Source organism: Lepus europaeus, chromosome 1 (genome assembly GCF_033115175.1).
Source record: "Lepus europaeus isolate LE1 chromosome 1, mLepTim1.pri, whole genome shotgun sequence".
In the NCBI taxonomy this organism is placed as follows: domain Eukaryota; kingdom Metazoa; phylum Chordata; class Mammalia; order Lagomorpha; family Leporidae; genus Lepus; species Lepus europaeus.
This window is the reverse complement of record NC_084827.1, coordinates 5,389,479-5,407,020: the sequence shown is the minus strand read 5'-3', so window position 1 is coordinate 5,407,020 and position 17,542 is coordinate 5,389,479. Positions and strand designations below refer to the sequence as shown.

Below are 17,542 nucleotides of genomic sequence, written 5' to 3'. Positions count from 1 at the left end.
AGAGAAGGTTCCGTGTACTGCTGAGAAGAATGTAAACGCTTTATGTGTAGGATGAAAAGTTCTGTAGATATCTGTTAGATCCATTTGGGCTATAGTGTCGTTTAAATCTACTGTCTCCTTGTTGATCTTCTGTCCTGTTGATCTGTCCATTTCTGAGAGTGGAGTATTGAAGTCCCCCAGTACTATTGTATTGGGGTCTAAGTTTCCCTTTAAGTCCCTTAACAAGTCTTTTAAATAAACTGGTGTCCTGTAATCAGGTGCAAATGCATTGATAATCATTATATCTTCCTGTTGAATGGGTCCCTTATTCATTATATAGTGCCCCTCTTTGTCTCTCCTAACAGTTTTTGTGGTAAAGTTTATGTTGTCCGATATTAAGATGGCTACGCCCGCTCTTTTTTCATTTCTGTTGGCATGGTATATCCTTTTCCAGCCCTTCACTTTCAGTCTGTATGGATCATTGTTGTAAAGATGAGTTTCTTGTAAGCAGCAAAAAGATGGGTTTTGTTCCTTAACCCAATCAGGCAATCGGTGTCTTTTAACTGGACAGTTCAGGCCATTAACATTCAATGTGACTATTGAGAAGGAGTAACTTTGCCCTGTCATTTGCCAAAGATATTTCCTAATATATATGCTTTGAGCTTCCTGAAATTTTTTGCTGTGAGGTTTCCTTCCTTTACCTTCTTTCATATTGGTGACCGTGTTTCTGTGTTTCTGTGTGTAACACATCTTTAAGCATCTTTCGTTGGGCTAGACGAGTGGTGACAAACGATAAATCAGGGGAACCAGCACGGACACTAGCCTCTCTCTCCACTCACCTTTCAAAGATCCTTTTCTTTACAATTATTTGGCCAAAAGGCATTATTTGCTACCATTACAGCTTTACTTAGCTGAAAATTAGAGCACACCCTCCTCAACCCCCATTTATATTTTGTCTGTTCAAATACACTTTGAAAGATAACTGAAAAATGCAGCATTCTAGTAATGAATATCAGTAGAAGAGGAGATTGTGCCCAGCTTTTGGGGGGGGATGTAGAGATTAGGAATACATGTGAACTCTCTGTACTTTCTGATTAATTCCGCTGTGAATGTATAATTGCTCTAAAAATAACATGTATTTAAAAGGAAATAAAAACAACTGAGCATGTCCTAGCTTCCACTTAGGTTGCGGAAAGTTGGAAAGAGTATTGCTTCCATCCTAAAATGAGAAGAAGTTTGATGATAACAAAATGCTAACTATTCTTGAATCGATCAGAGTGCTGAGGTTTCAGGAAAACTAAGTAGCATGAACTCTGAGGAAAGATGGTGTCTCTAGTGAGACATGGCACCTGAGCACTGCCTCTCCTGGACCAGAGCATGGGCGGAAAATTGGCCCTCTCTATGAGCTTGTAAGATTGCCTGCCTAAATTGCTAAAGGCTGAGTCTGAGGTACTGAGGAGCCCTAGATAAATGAGTTCGCACCTACTCTCAACATTTCCCCCCCAGACTACAAACACTCGGCAGGAGGATGTCTGGAGGAGTGGAAAAGAAGGAGCCTTCTTCCTGATGCAGGCAGGGGCGAAGGCAGCCAGAGCGGCTGCGGTTGGGGAGAAGGTACCTCCCTTCTACCAAGACTGCCTCCCTCCTGAGACAAAACCTGAGCAGCAGAGGAGGGGCAGCAGACCTTTATCCAACAAAGATGAATACTTAACTGCTAAGGGAAGGGGACAGGAAAAGATTAGTAAAACGTTGTAAACCTGGAATTTCTGTTGCCAGGAAATTATTCTGGGCCCAAACCATGAGCAATTTCCTAAGGCTGGAAGCAGTTACAGGGTCACTAAGAAATCCCCAAACCTGAAATGCAGAGACAGAAGATGAATCTAAGATTTAGATGGAAGCAGAACAACAAAGAATGAACCCTCCTCTTCTGCTTCCAGTGGTCATGAATGGAAGAGCAGGTAATCACAGTTTCACAGGAAAGAGGCCAGAGGTGGAAAGCTGAACTCTGATGTGTAACCTTACAGGGACAACTTTAAATGGAGGGAGGAATGGCAACACTGGAAAAAATCCTGCAAAAACTGAACTGAACAAAACCCTAAACACAAATAATACTAGAGGAACTTGGATTTGTTGGTACGCTAATATTCACAGGAACAATGCATGTGAGCCAGCTCAACCCTTGATTGCACTGATTCTCACATCCTACCTGCCTCCTCATCCCCTTCCCACACATAGCACCAGACTAAGGGCAAACAAAAGAGACAAGCTCACTTCAAGGCATATTGTTCTTTTCTTGAACATCTGTTATCCTACATACAGAATGTGTGGAACCCACCAACAATAGCAATCAAAGGGAATTAGCCAAAACACATGAAAAACAAGAACAATGTGAGGAGTAAAGAAATGAACAAATCCAGGAGCAAATGTGACTTGTGTGTAGAAGCTATCATTCAGGAATTTAAAATAACTCTCATGTCTAGGGTTGTAGAATAATTTTGAATAATATAACATATGTGAAATTCTAAAAGTTCAGATAGAGAAATGGAGAAAGCAGGACAAAAGGAATATGTGAGGAGCTAGTCACTGAGAAAATTAGTGAAAGAAATCTGTGCACAAATCCTCAGCTGCATATGATAACTGAAAATAAGCCAACAAAATTTGGGTGCTTGGTATCAAGCTGTCAAAAAGCCAAAAATAAAGTGAAAATCTTGAAGGCAGCTTGAAGGGTAAAAAGAAAAGATACATCATATACCAAAAAAAAAAAAAAAAAAAAGAGAGAGAGAGAGAGAGATCCAAACCAAAATGGAGTTCTTGCCAGAAACTAAGCTAGCCACCAAGAAACATGGAATTACATCATTTAAGCACTGAGACAGGGGTGTAACTCACAAGTAGAAGTAATGTATACAGAGAAAATGCCCTTTGAGGACAAAGAAGAAGTAAATTCTCTTCAAACAAACAAGAACTTATTGAATAGATTCTCAGCAGAACTTGAGCAAATTCTTCAGGCAAAGGAAAATAATGCTAGACAAAAAAATGGCTCCACACACACTATGAAAAGATGGAGGGAAGGAAGGAAGGGAGGAGAGAAGGAAGGAAAGGAAGAAGAGATCAATCTGAAAGTGGCAAAATATAACCTTAACATAAACACATTTTTAAATGTTTAACAATCTACAAGGTATTTGATTAATATAAAAATAGTAGCAATTATTTGTATATTTAGTTTATGAATGTTAAAAAAAACTTCAACAATAATACTACAAAATACAGAGTTGCAAACAGTAATGTGCTCCTGAAGGTTTCTATGTCACAACATGGAGTAATAATTATTTAGATTAGAATTCATTGAAAATGTATATTTCTTGAGTGATCATAGTCCCAAATGACACAATTCCTAATCAGAAATACCAAAAAATCTAGATCTCTAAATTTATAATCCTAGAAACCATAACTCCAAAAGTTTAAAATCCTGAATATTGAATTCTGAAAGTCAAAATTCCTAAAATTTCCATTTTCATATATAGAAAAGGTTACATTAGAGGCATAGAAAGTCAAATTTTGGGGAAAGGGCTAGGACAGAGTTGGTTGTATGGAGGATGTCGTATTGTGGTAAGTGGAACAAACACCTAGAAACTTGGTAAAGCACTGTGTTGGCTGTGATTGTGTGGGTGTTTCCAGAGGATATTTTTGTGTGAGCCTGAGTGGCCCAGATGGGAATGATCTGCTGGTAATGTGTATTGATACAAGTGGGTTGGCCATGTGATACAGCAATGACAGAAATTTTAGCTTAAAAATGCATCATTTGGGTCTGACATTGTTGCATAGCCAGCAAAGCTGCCTCCTGGGGCACCGACATCTCATGTGGATGCTGTTTAGTATCCTAGCTGTTCCACTTCTGATCCAGCTCCCTGATAATGTGCCTGGGAAAGCAGTGGGAGATGGCCCAAGTCCTTGGGCTTCTGCACCCACATGGGAGATCCAGAAGAACCTCCTGGCTCCTGGCTCCTGGTTTTGGATAAGCCCAGTTCCTGCCATTGCAACCATTTGGGGATTGAACCAGAGAGATCAATATCTCTCTCCCACTTCCACTCCATTTCTATAACTCTGAATCTCAAATAAATAAATGGGGTATCTATTCAAATATGTTAACCAGTTTACACTGGGTTTGTTTTTTTTTTTTAATTTTCTTACCTCTGAGTTCTGAGGCTTTGTTAAATATTCTAGGTAGAAGATTTTATGATTTTTTTTTTGACAGGCAGAGTGGACAGTGAGAGAGAGACAGAGAGAAAGGTCTTCCTTTTGCCGTTGGTTCACCCTCCAATGGCCGCTGCGGTAGGCGCGCTGCAGCCGGCACACCGCGCTGATCCGATGGCATGCAAACATCTCCTCCCAATAAGTGCCTTGTGTTTTCATTTTCTTAATATTGTCTTTCAAGAAGCAGATTTTTTAATTTTGAGGAAACTAAATTTATCAATTTTTGTCCATTTATAGAACATATTTTAGTGTCTATTCTTGGAATTATTATATTTTTATTTAAAAGGAAGAGTTACAGCAAAAGGGGGGAGAGAGAGAAATCAATCTTCCATCAGCTGATTAACTCCCCAAATGGTTACAATGGCCAGGGCTGGGCCAAGCTGAAGCCAGGAGCCCTTCTGGGTCTCCCATGTGGGTGCAGGATCCAAAGTACTTGGGCCATCTTCCACTGCTTTCTGAGGCACATTAGCAGGGAGCTGGATCAGAAGTGGAGCAGCTATGACTTGAACTGGAGCACATATGGGATTGGGCCATTGCAGGTAGCGGCTTAACCTGTTACACCACAGCATTGGCCCCTTATCTGGAAAACCTTTGCCAAACTCAAGGTCACAATGATTTTTCATCAGGTTTTAAGTCTCTGCTCCATTAGCTTAAGTCTTTCATTCATTGTATATAAATTTCTGATCCGTTATATATGTCTATAATTTATTACATTTGATTTTTTTAACTTTTATTTAGTAAATATAAATTTCCAAAGCACAGCTTTTGGATTACAGTGGCCTCTTCACCCCATAATTTTCCTCCCACCCGCAACCCTCCCATCTCCCACTCCCTCTCCCCTTCCATTCACATCAAGATTAATTTTAAATTATCTCTATATACAGAAGATCGATTTAGTATATAGTAAGTAAAGATTTCAACAGTTTGCACCCACACAGAAACACAAAGTGTAAAGTACTGTTTGAGTACTAGTTATACCAGTAATTCACTTTGTACAACACCTTAAGGACAGAGATCCTACATGGGGAGGAAGTGCACAGTGACTCCTGTTGTTGATTTATCAATTGACACTCTTGTTTATGGCATCAGTAATCACCCTAGGCTCTTGTCATGAATTTCCAAGGCTATGGAAGCCTCTTGAGTTTGCCAACTCTGATCTTATTTAGACAAAGCCATAGTCAAAGTGGAAGTTCTCTCCTCCCTTCAGAGAAAGGTACCTCCTTCTTTGATGGCCCATTCTTTCTACTGGGATTTCACTCACAGAGATCTTTCATTTAGGCTTTTTTTTTTCCAGAATGTCTTGGCTTTCCATGCCTAAAATACTCTGATGGGCTCTTCAGCCAGATCTGAATGCCTTAAGGGCTGATTCTGAGGCCAGAGTGCTGTTTAGGACATCTGCCATTCTATGAGTCTGCTGTGTATTCCGCTTCCCATGTTGGATTGTTCTCTCCTTTTTAATTCTATTACTTAGTATTCACAGACACTAGTCTGTTTATGTGATCCCTTTCACTCTTAATCCTATCATTATTATCAATTGTAAACTGAAACTGATGACTTTGGCTAGTGAGATGGCATTGGTACATGCCACCTTGATGGGATTGAATTGGAATCCCCTGGCACTTTGCTAACTCTACCATTTGGGGCAAGTCCAATTGAGCATGTCATTTGATTCTAAGATCCATTTTAATTTTTTAATATGGTTCAAGGTCTGGATTCAAAATCCCTTTTTGCTTATGGACATCTAATTGTTTGTTACCATTTGTTGGAAAGTCAATCTTGGGTCGCTCATTGTGACTTGCAAAAGGAGTCTTTCTATATGGGCACCATATAGATCCCAGCTGCTCCACTTGCCATCCAACTCTCTAAGAGTGCCCCTAAGGAAATCATAGAGGATGACCCAAATATTTAGACCCCTACAACTATGTGGGAGACCCAGGTGAAGCTCCTGGCTTCTGGATTTGGCCCGGCCCAGCTCTAGCCATTGTGGCTCTTTGGGGAGTAAAGAGAGAAAGGGAAACTCAGACCCCTTCAAAGGAGTGAGAAGACTACCTATTACTTTCTTTCTCCTCTTTCCTCTTCCTTATCACTTTTTCAGTTATTTCCTCTTTATATTATGCATTATACAGGCCTTACCAAAGAGGTAAGTTTCAATCCCAGGCAAGCCTAGACCTTTAAGTTCACTAGGGTCCTGTTGTGTATATGTGAGGAAGTTGGGCAAAGTACTTGATACGGAAACTTGAGAGTAACATTTGCACAGCTGAGTCACTTATCCTGATACTCACAAATCCATATTTAAATTTTCTTAACTTTCATTGGCTATGATTCAAATATTTCTCCTTTCTTAGATTAATTTCTTTGGTGGATACTTTCCACATTATCTCATATTTGCATGTTTATTTTTTGTCTAAAATTGCAGAGTTGTTAGATTTTTTTTCGAGTTTTACAGCTTTAACAATTTAAATGATAGCCTTTCTGTATACAGTAAAATTCCATTCAATCTCTGATTGGTGACGAACAGTGCCAGAAAGTTCACTTTTCCTTGGCAAATAATAATAATAGCCTTAAGTACAAAAATAAATCACTGATTATAACACAGTCAAGGTAAGAAAATTCTTTAATTGAATTTCTCCACTGAATTAACACAAGCACTCAAAGAAAGACATAATGTGCACATTTTGAAGATCCAGCTCAAAAACATTTTAATCAGCATTGACAACAACACTCTCGTACAAATATTGACTCACATAGTTACTGGAGGTGGTTACATACACCACAAATTATGTGGAAATGCATTCGATTGCCAGTGGAAACTCCAGAAGCTTTTCCAAAATGTGGATGTACTAGTAGCAGATATATTCCAATGTACAAGGAATATGCCATGTATATTCCCAAGTAATATACATGAAGATTTCCATGATCATGTACAACATGACAAATCAAAGCAGTAATATTTTTTCTAATAATGTCAGGTCATAGAAATGGAGAGTGCATAAATGTGGGAAGTTTTATTACAGCAGTGCTTCACTCCATGAAAGAGGCTGCTATGACCTAAAAATACATCCACATCCCACCTCCCAATACATTCATTCAGACTCCTACCTAAGATCACCACTATATATTAAATCATCCTCTCCCTGGTTGCCAAGGCAATTCATCTGATTCTTATCACATCTGAGTGGGGTGGAGAACACTGAAGCAAAGCTCATGTCTCTAAGTGATGCTCATGAGCCATCAGGTTGCCAGTTTTGATGTTAATCCAGAGAATCGCCCCAACAGTTTCTGCCAGGCCCCCTTCACCTCCTTATTCCTCAGACTGTAAATCATGGGGTTCAGCATGGGTGTCAGAATGGCATAGAAAAGAGAGATCAGCTTCTCTTGAAGAATGGAAGGCTCAGAGTGGGGCTGGATGTAGGTGAAAATGGCCATGCCGTAGCACAGGGCAACCACTGTGAGGTGGGAAGCGCAGGTTTGGAAGGCTTTCTTTCTTCCTTCTGTGGACTGGATCTTTAGGATGGTGGAGATGATCTGGATGTAGGACAAAAGAACCAGGAAAAAAGGTGTCATAAGGAGGACAATGCTGGAGACCATGATGGCAACTTCATTGGCGGAGGTGTCCACACAGGCCAGTCTGACCACTGCTAGAAGTTCACATGATATGTGATCAATAAACTTGTTACTGCACATGGGCAACTGAAAAGTGATGGCAGTCTGCATGAGGGAGTTGATGGAGCCACTGACCCAAGATGTGACAGCCAATTTTGTACACAGTCTTCCATGCATTATGGCTGAATATCGCAGAGGGTCACACACGGCCACATAGCGGTCATAAGCCATCACAGCCAGTAGAACAAATTCAATGCCACCCAAGGCCAGGGAGAAAAATAGTTGAGCTGCACAACTCAGAAATGGGATTGCTTTATGTTCTTCAAGAAAATGCACCAGCATCTGAGGGACTATGCTTGTAGCATAAGAGACATCAACAAGGGAGAGATTGGTGAGAAAGAAATACATGGGAGTGTGGAGTTGGCTGTCCAGTCTGATCAGAAGAACAATGAGAAAGTTCCCCAGCACTGTGACCAGGTACATGACCAAGAACAGGGCATAGAGGGAGACTTGGGTGTCCCAGTCACTGGACAGGCCGAGGAGAATAAATTCACTCACCCACGTCTGGTTATATGTTCCCATCAAAAAGTGAGGAAATTATTACTCTGCAGAAATAATAAGAAAAATAAAAACTCTAGGAATCATTTTTAATCTGTGCTGTAAACATTTTTTACTGTAAACTTTAGGCACCTTCATCCAGGTACTTCAGATCCTATACATATTGGTCAAGATAATACAACTGATCTCAATATGCAGTATAACTTTTGCATTAGAGATACAGTCTAGTGCCTTCAGGAAAACACAGTGTGGTGTCAATAAGGTGAAAACCTGTAGATATGCACTGTGATTTCAAGAGCTCTGCATCTTTACCAAGATATCTCAGATTCCAGGATAATCAGCCAATTGTATGAAACAATGGCAAGTAAAACAATGAGTATTGAAGACAATGTGTTGGAGAAGTGAATAATTACCTTCACTATATTAACTAGAACTAGATCCGTCATGATAAAATTCATGAATTTATGGTTAATGGAAATATTTGGAGGAGGAACACCTTGTGGAAAGATCTGAAATCACGGAACCTAATTTCAAATCTGATTTTATTAAGCATCTGCATGATGTTGGTTTAGTGATAAAATATTTTATATAAATATTTTGCGATTAAATAACTCACACATACAAATAAACTTACACTTAGATAACCTATGGGAAAAGTACTTTTGAACTGTTATTGGTAATGCTACTATAGTAATAGAGGTGTTGTTGGTAACATGACCTCTGTTTTGGGATAGACAGATAACAAACATGATTTTCTCTGTCTCCCTCCATATATTCAGACATAAGTAAAACTGGATGACTCTTTTAATATATATGAAGGCTTAAGAATGCCTTGGTCACTTTGAGGATACTAGGGATCATCGGTCTTTTTGATAACCTTTGGTCCTTTTAGCCACTAGGGGATGGAGTAGATGATTGTAAATGTTGCTCTTTTTGATTTTTCTCTCTACAACTTGCTTCTCCTAAGAATCTATTCTATGGATCTAGCCTCCAAAGAAAAAAAATAAGAAGACAGATGCTTAGCTTGCCCACGTAAAAGGGAGGAAGAGAAGATTTAGAACTCATCTTCACTTTCCAAGACAGAGAATAAGATATATGCATCCATACAGTTTTGTATTCAAATGGAGACTCTCTTTTGCTTATTTTTGCTCAATAAGTGCTTTTTTCAGTAAAATTAATGTGTCATAAAACCAATTTTGGAAATCAAACAGAAGACATTACATTTAAATAATTTCGGAATTCAATGTTCGTATAACTAATTTTCATTTTATTCCACTGTATTAAACAAGGAAATTAGGAGAGAAAGAGGCAGGATAGATTTAAATATGAGACAGAGGCTCTTAATCAGATGAGCATCTCTGAGATGAAAGGGGGAAAAGTGGTAATGCTTCAGTTCTCTTACCAGATTGAAGGCAAAACAAAACAAGTAAGTAATTCCAGAAATGGTCACCTAATCAAGACTTAGTCACATACAATTTTCATAAACTTCCCCAAAGTCTCCTGAAAATCCAATCTTGCCTTTTAACAGTTCCTCTTTTATTGCTCTACCCTGATATGCCCACCCCACCCCACCCCCAATACATGCACATATTACTTTTCTACTATTAGGATTGATATAAAAAATGAAAGAATAAAATCAATGTGCCTCAAAAAAGACATTCAGATTTAAATAAAAATATTTCATTTTTAGAAAGTATGAACTAATATTGAATACTTATTAGCACATCTGCATCCAAAGTAAACATTCCACTTTCTGTTAATTTGAAACATTCATGAAATGTCAACTGTACCAGAAGCTGAGATTTTAGGATAGTTATCCTTCCCTGTGCTCAAAGAAATGACATAAAAAGTGGACAAAAAGACACAGAAGAGATTGTTTTCACACCAAGGGGGTCTCTGCTGCTCTGTGCTGTTTGTCTGGAGAAAATACAAATCTGTGACCCACTGCGCTCCACTTCTCCACCCTGCACATCTCTATATCACCACTCTTGTCTCATTAAAAATGAGTGACAGTGTCACATCCTGCATAAAGAATCAACTTCAGCATCAATAGTCCTCAACTTTGAATCTATATGTTTTCTGTTTCCTGGAGCACGGCACAAGCTGTTTAGTCTGTATGAGGCTCATGTTTTTGAGCTGCAAAATGTACATAATATTTGTCAACTGAAAGATTCATTGGTAAATTAAAAAGTTGAAAATTAAAGTTTGTCACTTTCAAGACATCAGTGTAGGTGATGCCTTCTTGGATAAACCCCCAAACCACCGGCAACAAAATCGAAACTGACAAATGGAAATTATTTCAAGCTCAGAAGCTTCTGCACATAAAAGGAAAACAATCAATAGAGTTAAGAGACACTCCATAGAATGGGAAAAAATATTGGCAAGCTACTTATCCAACAAAGCATTCATATTAGAATATATCAGCTATTCAAAAAACTCAACAACAACAACAAAAAAAACCACACCCAATCCAGTTAAGAAATGGGCAAAGAATCTCAACAGACAGCTATCAAAAAAGAAATACACATTGTCAACAGATACATGAGAAATACTCAATATCACTGGCTATCAGCGAAATGCAAGTTAAAACCACAACGAGATGCCATCCCACCCATGTCAGGAAAGCTATTATCCGAAGACAGAACCTAACAAACACTGGTGAAGAAGTGAAAAAAGGGGAACTCCTATACACTGCTGGTGGGAATGTAAATTAGAGCAGCCGTTATGGAAATTTTTTTTAAACTAGAAATAAACTTACTATCTGGTCCAGCAATCTCATTGCTGGATATATATCCCAAAGACTGGGACATGTTGTATCAAAGAGATACCTAGGCCACCATGTTTATAGCAGCACTGTTCACAATAGCCACAATATGGAATCAACCAAGGTATCCATAGTCAGATGGAGGATAAAGAAAATATGGTGTATACACACACAAATATATGCAATGGAATATTATTCTGATATAAAAGGAGTGAAATTCTACCATTTTAATCAAAATGGACTCAATTGAAGGACATCATGTTGAATGAGATAAGCCAGACACAGAAAGAAAAATACCATGTATTCTCCCTTATATTAGAAAAGAAAAAAAAGTAATAAAAAAAGAGAAATGCCTGTGTGTATCATTATTGCTGCAAATAAAGCTTTGTCAAACTATGTTTTATTTATTTGTCAAACCAATGGTTAAGAATGTTATACTATTTGGGCCAGCACTGTGATGTAAACTATCACTCTAATGTTCAAATAACTTTTACTGATGTAATAGATTATTTTCAAAGGCAGTTGCCAAGGTTTCAAAATATGTAAATCCAAATATATATTTTGTCCTCACCCTTTTGACTCATGGTAGACAAACAAACTAGATATATCATTTGTATTTAGGGAAACATATATTGGCTGGATGAAAATAACACATTATCAATTAATTCCATCTTCTTTTTAGCTTGGGCTCACTTTTCAGCTAAATTAAATGGAATACCTACTCTTATTTCAGAGTAGATGACCCAGATGCCAGATATTGTATCTAACTACTCTATGAGGGAGCCAGAGCTTGCTACATTTAGTTCTGTCTAATTTGGAGATTTTAAAGCTCTCCACGAACTTTTGGTTTGCATCAAGGTCAAATAACTAAAGGAAAGTGCTGAGAATAATTGCTCTATTTTTCTGTGTGAAAGAGAACAAAAATCTTTTAGTACAGTATTAAATGTGCAGTTGATGTTCAAAGCCAATATTGAATAATGAGCACAGTTCAGAGTCAGTTCCATTTAAATCTCAACAAGTTTTCACTTTTTTCACTTCTTTACCAGTGTTTGTTAGGTTCTGCCTTTTGGATAATAGCTATCCTGACATGGGTGGGATGGTATCTCATTGTGGTTTTAACTTGTATTTCCCTGATAACTGGTGATATTATTTCTCAGTATTTGTCCACTCTAGCTACTTTACCTCTTTGCTAGTCACCTCATGCTCTTTTAATCAACAATAAAACTCTATTTTGCATTCTTTGGTTCCTATAATCCTCCTACTCAACAAACCTCAAACCATACCTCTCTGTATACATTTTGAAATATCTTAGTCTATTCAAAAGTACACATTGCCTGCTCAGAGCACAGTATCAGAGAATGCCATAGCTCTGAGGTTTGCCTCTTTAGGGAAAAAACACTAAAATGGGAGGACTTCCTCCCTCCTGTTTTATGAATTGTAATAAATGTAGGGTAATTACTATGGTCTTAACAACTGAAATACAAACTATATATAATAAGACAGGTATCATTCAAATATGTCATGAAACATTACATCCTTAAAGCCCTATCATTAATGACTGAAATTCACTATGTTTCTGTTGAGCATTGTCCTTTCTGTGAAATTTAAAATATTGTCTTTATTTTAAGGGACAGATTTAGTTAATTAACATATGCATTACCACATATACTTATCTATCTTTTCTGGTGTGAACACTTAAAATATACAAAATACATATACTATTTTATTTGTCAATAAGATAAAAAAGAAAAAAATGTGTATTACCTTTGTTATTCCCCAGTTAAAACTACCTCTCTGTGTCTTCTCTTGCTGTCCAATGATGATTAGTTACAGCATTCATCAAGACTAAAATGTTCTTCTCTGTATGACAAAGAAATAAAGACAAAAAAAAAAATAAGTTTTCTGATTCTTCATGAAATTCATTTCACATGGCAAAAACAATCTAATTTAAAAGTTAAATTTCAATCAACCATGACCTTTGCATTTAAATAGACCAAATCTTTTCATTGAATCCATGGAAACTATTATATTTCCTTTATTGTAAAATTTGAGTCTAGATTTTAACAAATGAAATGCTATTTCTAGTCTGTTCTTCCTTGATAAATTCACTCCTATTCTTTTCCTTATCATTTCACTATCCCACTGCACAGTAACATCTTTATTTTAAAATATATGTAGTAAAAATTTCTGAAATTATCCCAATTGATATATGACTCCGACTACCCTTTATCTGGAAGGAGTAAATAAAATGTGGCTTGAAATATCCTTGACTCTGTTCTCCTGAGTCAGATTTCCAACCATTCATCTATGAGCCTAATAGCTCATGCCATTCTCTTTTTCTAATAAAAATGATGAGACCTTGAAGGAACCATAGCAGCTGTTTATCAAGAAAAGAAAAGAAATCTGACATTTCCATATCAGGGCCTACCCTTGCCTTTTCCTCTCTTTATTTTTTTTTTCCCTCTCTCTATTTTAAAAGGAGAACAAGGGAAGTCAAGATCTTAAGTCAAATTAAACATGTCTCTTGGTAAATTCTCAGGGAGAGATTTTTGGTTATATTTGTTGTAAACATACAGTATTTTTGAATCATGGAAATCAAGCATCCCCCAACTTGGTTTTTATAATTTATTTAAACTCCAAACATGTATCCTCCAGATAGAAGTTCCATCTAAGCCAAGCTCCCTACATCTCTGCAGAAATACTGAGAGGAAAGGGTATTAACAATATGACTTCCAACATGAGCTACCCTTCTGCCTGTCACCACACTCTCTGCCTGTTCTTCCTCTAATAGAAAAGTGCTGTGACCTCGAAGGAACTCTGAGCAACTGTTCATCAAGAAAAAGGCACGACATATGATCCTTAAGTAAATCGACAAAACTCAACAGAACCTTTCACTGTGTTGGTTCCATGCAGACAGGATCACTACTGGCAGTTATTTAAAAATATGTACATTATGACCACATTGTTTTTTTTCTCAGTTTTAATTGCATTTAGTTTCCCTTGCCACTCTATGAACAACATTCTAAAATACTCGCATTACCTTTGCAAGAAAGCAAGTGTCCAGGGCTTAACACTGAGGTCATTTTTCCATTCGCAACATTCAGTGCCACATTCTGTAATACTATCCCCGTGAGTGTATAATAAAGCTAAAACTTCCTAACAACATAGTGTATTTCTGTTCACTAGCTGCTTTAAAAAGGGGATCTTCTCCTCTACCTCCACATTAGGACAAGAAGATACTGATTTGGAAACACCGAGAAGGTATGCATACTATAAAACAATGCCTCAGAGTTTCATTGTTAGGCATATCTTCAGAAAAATAATGTCTGCAACTATGCATTCAATTTTAAAAAGACCATGGTTGGATAAAACTTTGGAACAACATTGAAAATCTAACCTAAAATATAGTCGGGCTTAGTGGTGAGCACATTACCAACGATATCTTTCATTCATTACATTAATGATTTCTTACAAATAAAGCACAGAAATTGTTTTGTGTATCATCTTTTTAAAACACTGCATTGAGTCTTAATCATATTTGTCCTTGTTAGAGTCCACAATCTCAACTGAGGCAAAGAGTGCTAAATACAGAAGCAGAGCACATGAAGGTAAATCCCACCATCTTCAGATATTTTTCTTGCTGGTGAAAAATAATTAAGAACCATACCTTTACAGAGATGATGAGTAAACAGAAATGACATTTCCATTTTAAAGATGGTTCATTTGCGCTGCAGTTGTTGGCTGGGTTGTGGCACGTTGACTGCATCCATCTTCTGATCAGGAACGTTTTCGACATCCTAGCATTTGAACACAGATAGCACCATTGTCAGTGGGTGGGTGGCATCTCCCTGATGGTTTTAGACTCTGAGAAGACAATTAGTTTTTCTTCTTTGGAGTTCTGTTATCTTCTTTAGTTGTCTTTACTTTTCACATAATCTGGGTACAATTCTGAGCATCAATTTCTCGAACAAATGAAAACCTAAAATTCACTTTGGGTGATATATTTTATTATGATTTCATTCTGCCAGTGCTCACCTTTATATCTCTTTTGTCAACTGTATCTCATAAGGATTCCTTTTCAGTATCATTCCCTTAGTCTGGAAAATCTCCAAAGTGTACTACCTATAGCTTACTCTAGAGTGAACCAGCCCTGGAATGAGAGTCAGGAGGCCTCAATTCTAGCCCAGGCCATAATCTCTGAGTCACAGGACTTGGATCAATCTATTTAAACATTTTATATTTCAGATTTCTAACATTGAGGCGATAATCAAAATACTTTATATATGTGTTCTTAGAAAAACAATTAGGAGAAGAGACTTCAAAGCATTGAAAATTCGATTTTTTTCTGAAAATGGAATAAACTACGAATTCATGAATATTAAGTAATACCTAAATAAAAGTTTTATACATCTGGTATTCCTCTCTAAGTGTCTTTCCCGAAAATGATGAGTAATTCTTCCATAATTTCTCCAATTTTATTTAAAATCTTTCTCTTTTACTAATCTCTTTCTCTCCCCCTCCCTCCCTCCCTCCCTTTTTTCCCTCCTTCCCTCTATCTCCTTCTCTTTCCCTCTCTTTCCCTCTTTCTCTCTCTTTTCTCATCCATAGTGCTCTCTGTGTCTTCACCAGCATGAAATAGGTCTACATTCCCAGCTTCTGAAATTAAAATTGTTTTCCAATATCAGTTATAATACTTAGGTAAGAAGATTTTACCATTCATAGTTCTTTCAAAGTCCCTAACAAATTAGATCAGTACTCTTTCTAGCACTCTATAAATCTCAGTTTATATCCATCCCCTGCAAACATCTCTATTAAGATTTCTCAAACATTAATCAGAATATGACAAAGTAGATTACTTCAGCCCAGGATTATGTTGGCTTCTAAAATGTAGCCTTCCCCCACAAAAAAGTGCTGTGAAACAGAATTTAATAATCCCAGGCTTATAGGCTTTGTGGCTCAGAAATAAATCACATGGGACTTGCTTAGTTTATGGGAGGAACTACTGGGAGGAAATTCATTGTTCCCCTATGTTGGCTCATCTTCAGACCTAACAAGTATGGCAGGGGCTAAATTAGCAAAGAAGGGATGACTGATTCCCCTCTGGAGATTCATGCATTGGAGTGTTAATTGCTGTCATCACCCCCACATCTCCAGGGCAGGATCTCCATTCTGCATCTTCGTTTCCCTGTGGAAGGCATTCTTCTAAATCTTTCTCCCACCTAACAGCATCACGGAAGTCTTGGGTCATTCTAAAAATTTGTGGAAGACAGCTTTCTGGGAATGCAAGATGTTCTATAGTGCAAATCTGACTTTTTCCTTCATGCTCCTATTGCCAGTGGATGGGCTTGTATTCACACCTGGTGAACCAAGTCCATTCTCATCTTTGGTGCTAGGATGCTCTGACCTCTTCCTTGTACAGAAGAGAGTTATGCTTCAAACCTAAAAATTATATGCTCAAAGAGTATCTCTGAGCATTACCAGTGTTGATGGACATCCAAGTATATTTTCTTGGTGTTATTTAAATTCCAAAAATAATAACATGTTATTTTAAAATTTTAATTGACTTAAGACTTAAAACAATGTGTATATTTAAAAAGCCTTAAAATTTACAATGGAAAGAAGGGGAAAATGAAAAGGCTACCCAAAATTCTTAAAACAGAATGTATAACTTTTCTGTACTTCTTTGAATTTTTAATATTTGTGAGGAAATTCAATATCATCTCAAAAGAATACAATCATGTTACCATTCTATGATTTATTCTTTATGGCTCATGTATTTTTAAGTGCATGTACCTATTAATTATTCATAAACCAAATCAACTACTCAGTAATTCCTCAGCACTGGCATCTACCTGTATGTTCTTTTATCCAGCTATCTATTATTAACTCAGTAATCACTAATTGGTTTGCTCATTTGCTTATCCTCCCACTAATGTATTGTATTATTCACATGCCAACTCATTTATTTCACTAACTTTTTATGCACACCCAATGTATCATACATCTGCCTATCCATTATTGCATCCCACTATGTTACCATGGTTTCTGATTTTAGAGCACTGGATTATTTTACAAAGGTTTTGTGATATTCCAGACAATACAAAGAGAAAATAGAGATCAGAGATCCTTCCCATTCTTTCCTCCAACTTCTAAACTTCCATATAATTTGAAGAATTGATAAGATATTTTCTCCACTGCATGTTGGAATAATTTCTTGGCTGTGAGGGCACAGGGGCACAGCATCCAGAAGTTCACATCGTTGCTGTTTTTCTCCATCTGTGTATAGACATCAAATGTAAACTCCAAAATTCCAAGATTTCAATCCAAAAAAGTTGAAATCATAGAAACAGAAAGCAGAATGATGGTTATGAAAAGCTGGGCAATTAA

General features: G+C 37.3%; 1 protein-coding gene across 1 annotated transcript; it reads right to left on the bottom strand.

The window, feature by feature from the left end:
- Window positions 1-7,461: 7,461 nt before the first annotated feature.
- Window positions 7,462-8,415, bottom strand: LOC133764170 (olfactory receptor-like protein OLF3). Its single transcript, XM_062197849.1, has one exon. It carries the CDS (start codon window positions 8,413-8,415, stop codon window positions 7,462-7,464), a length of 954 nt encoding a protein of 317 aa, XP_062053833.1.
- Window positions 8,416-17,542: the final 9,127 nt, after the last annotated feature.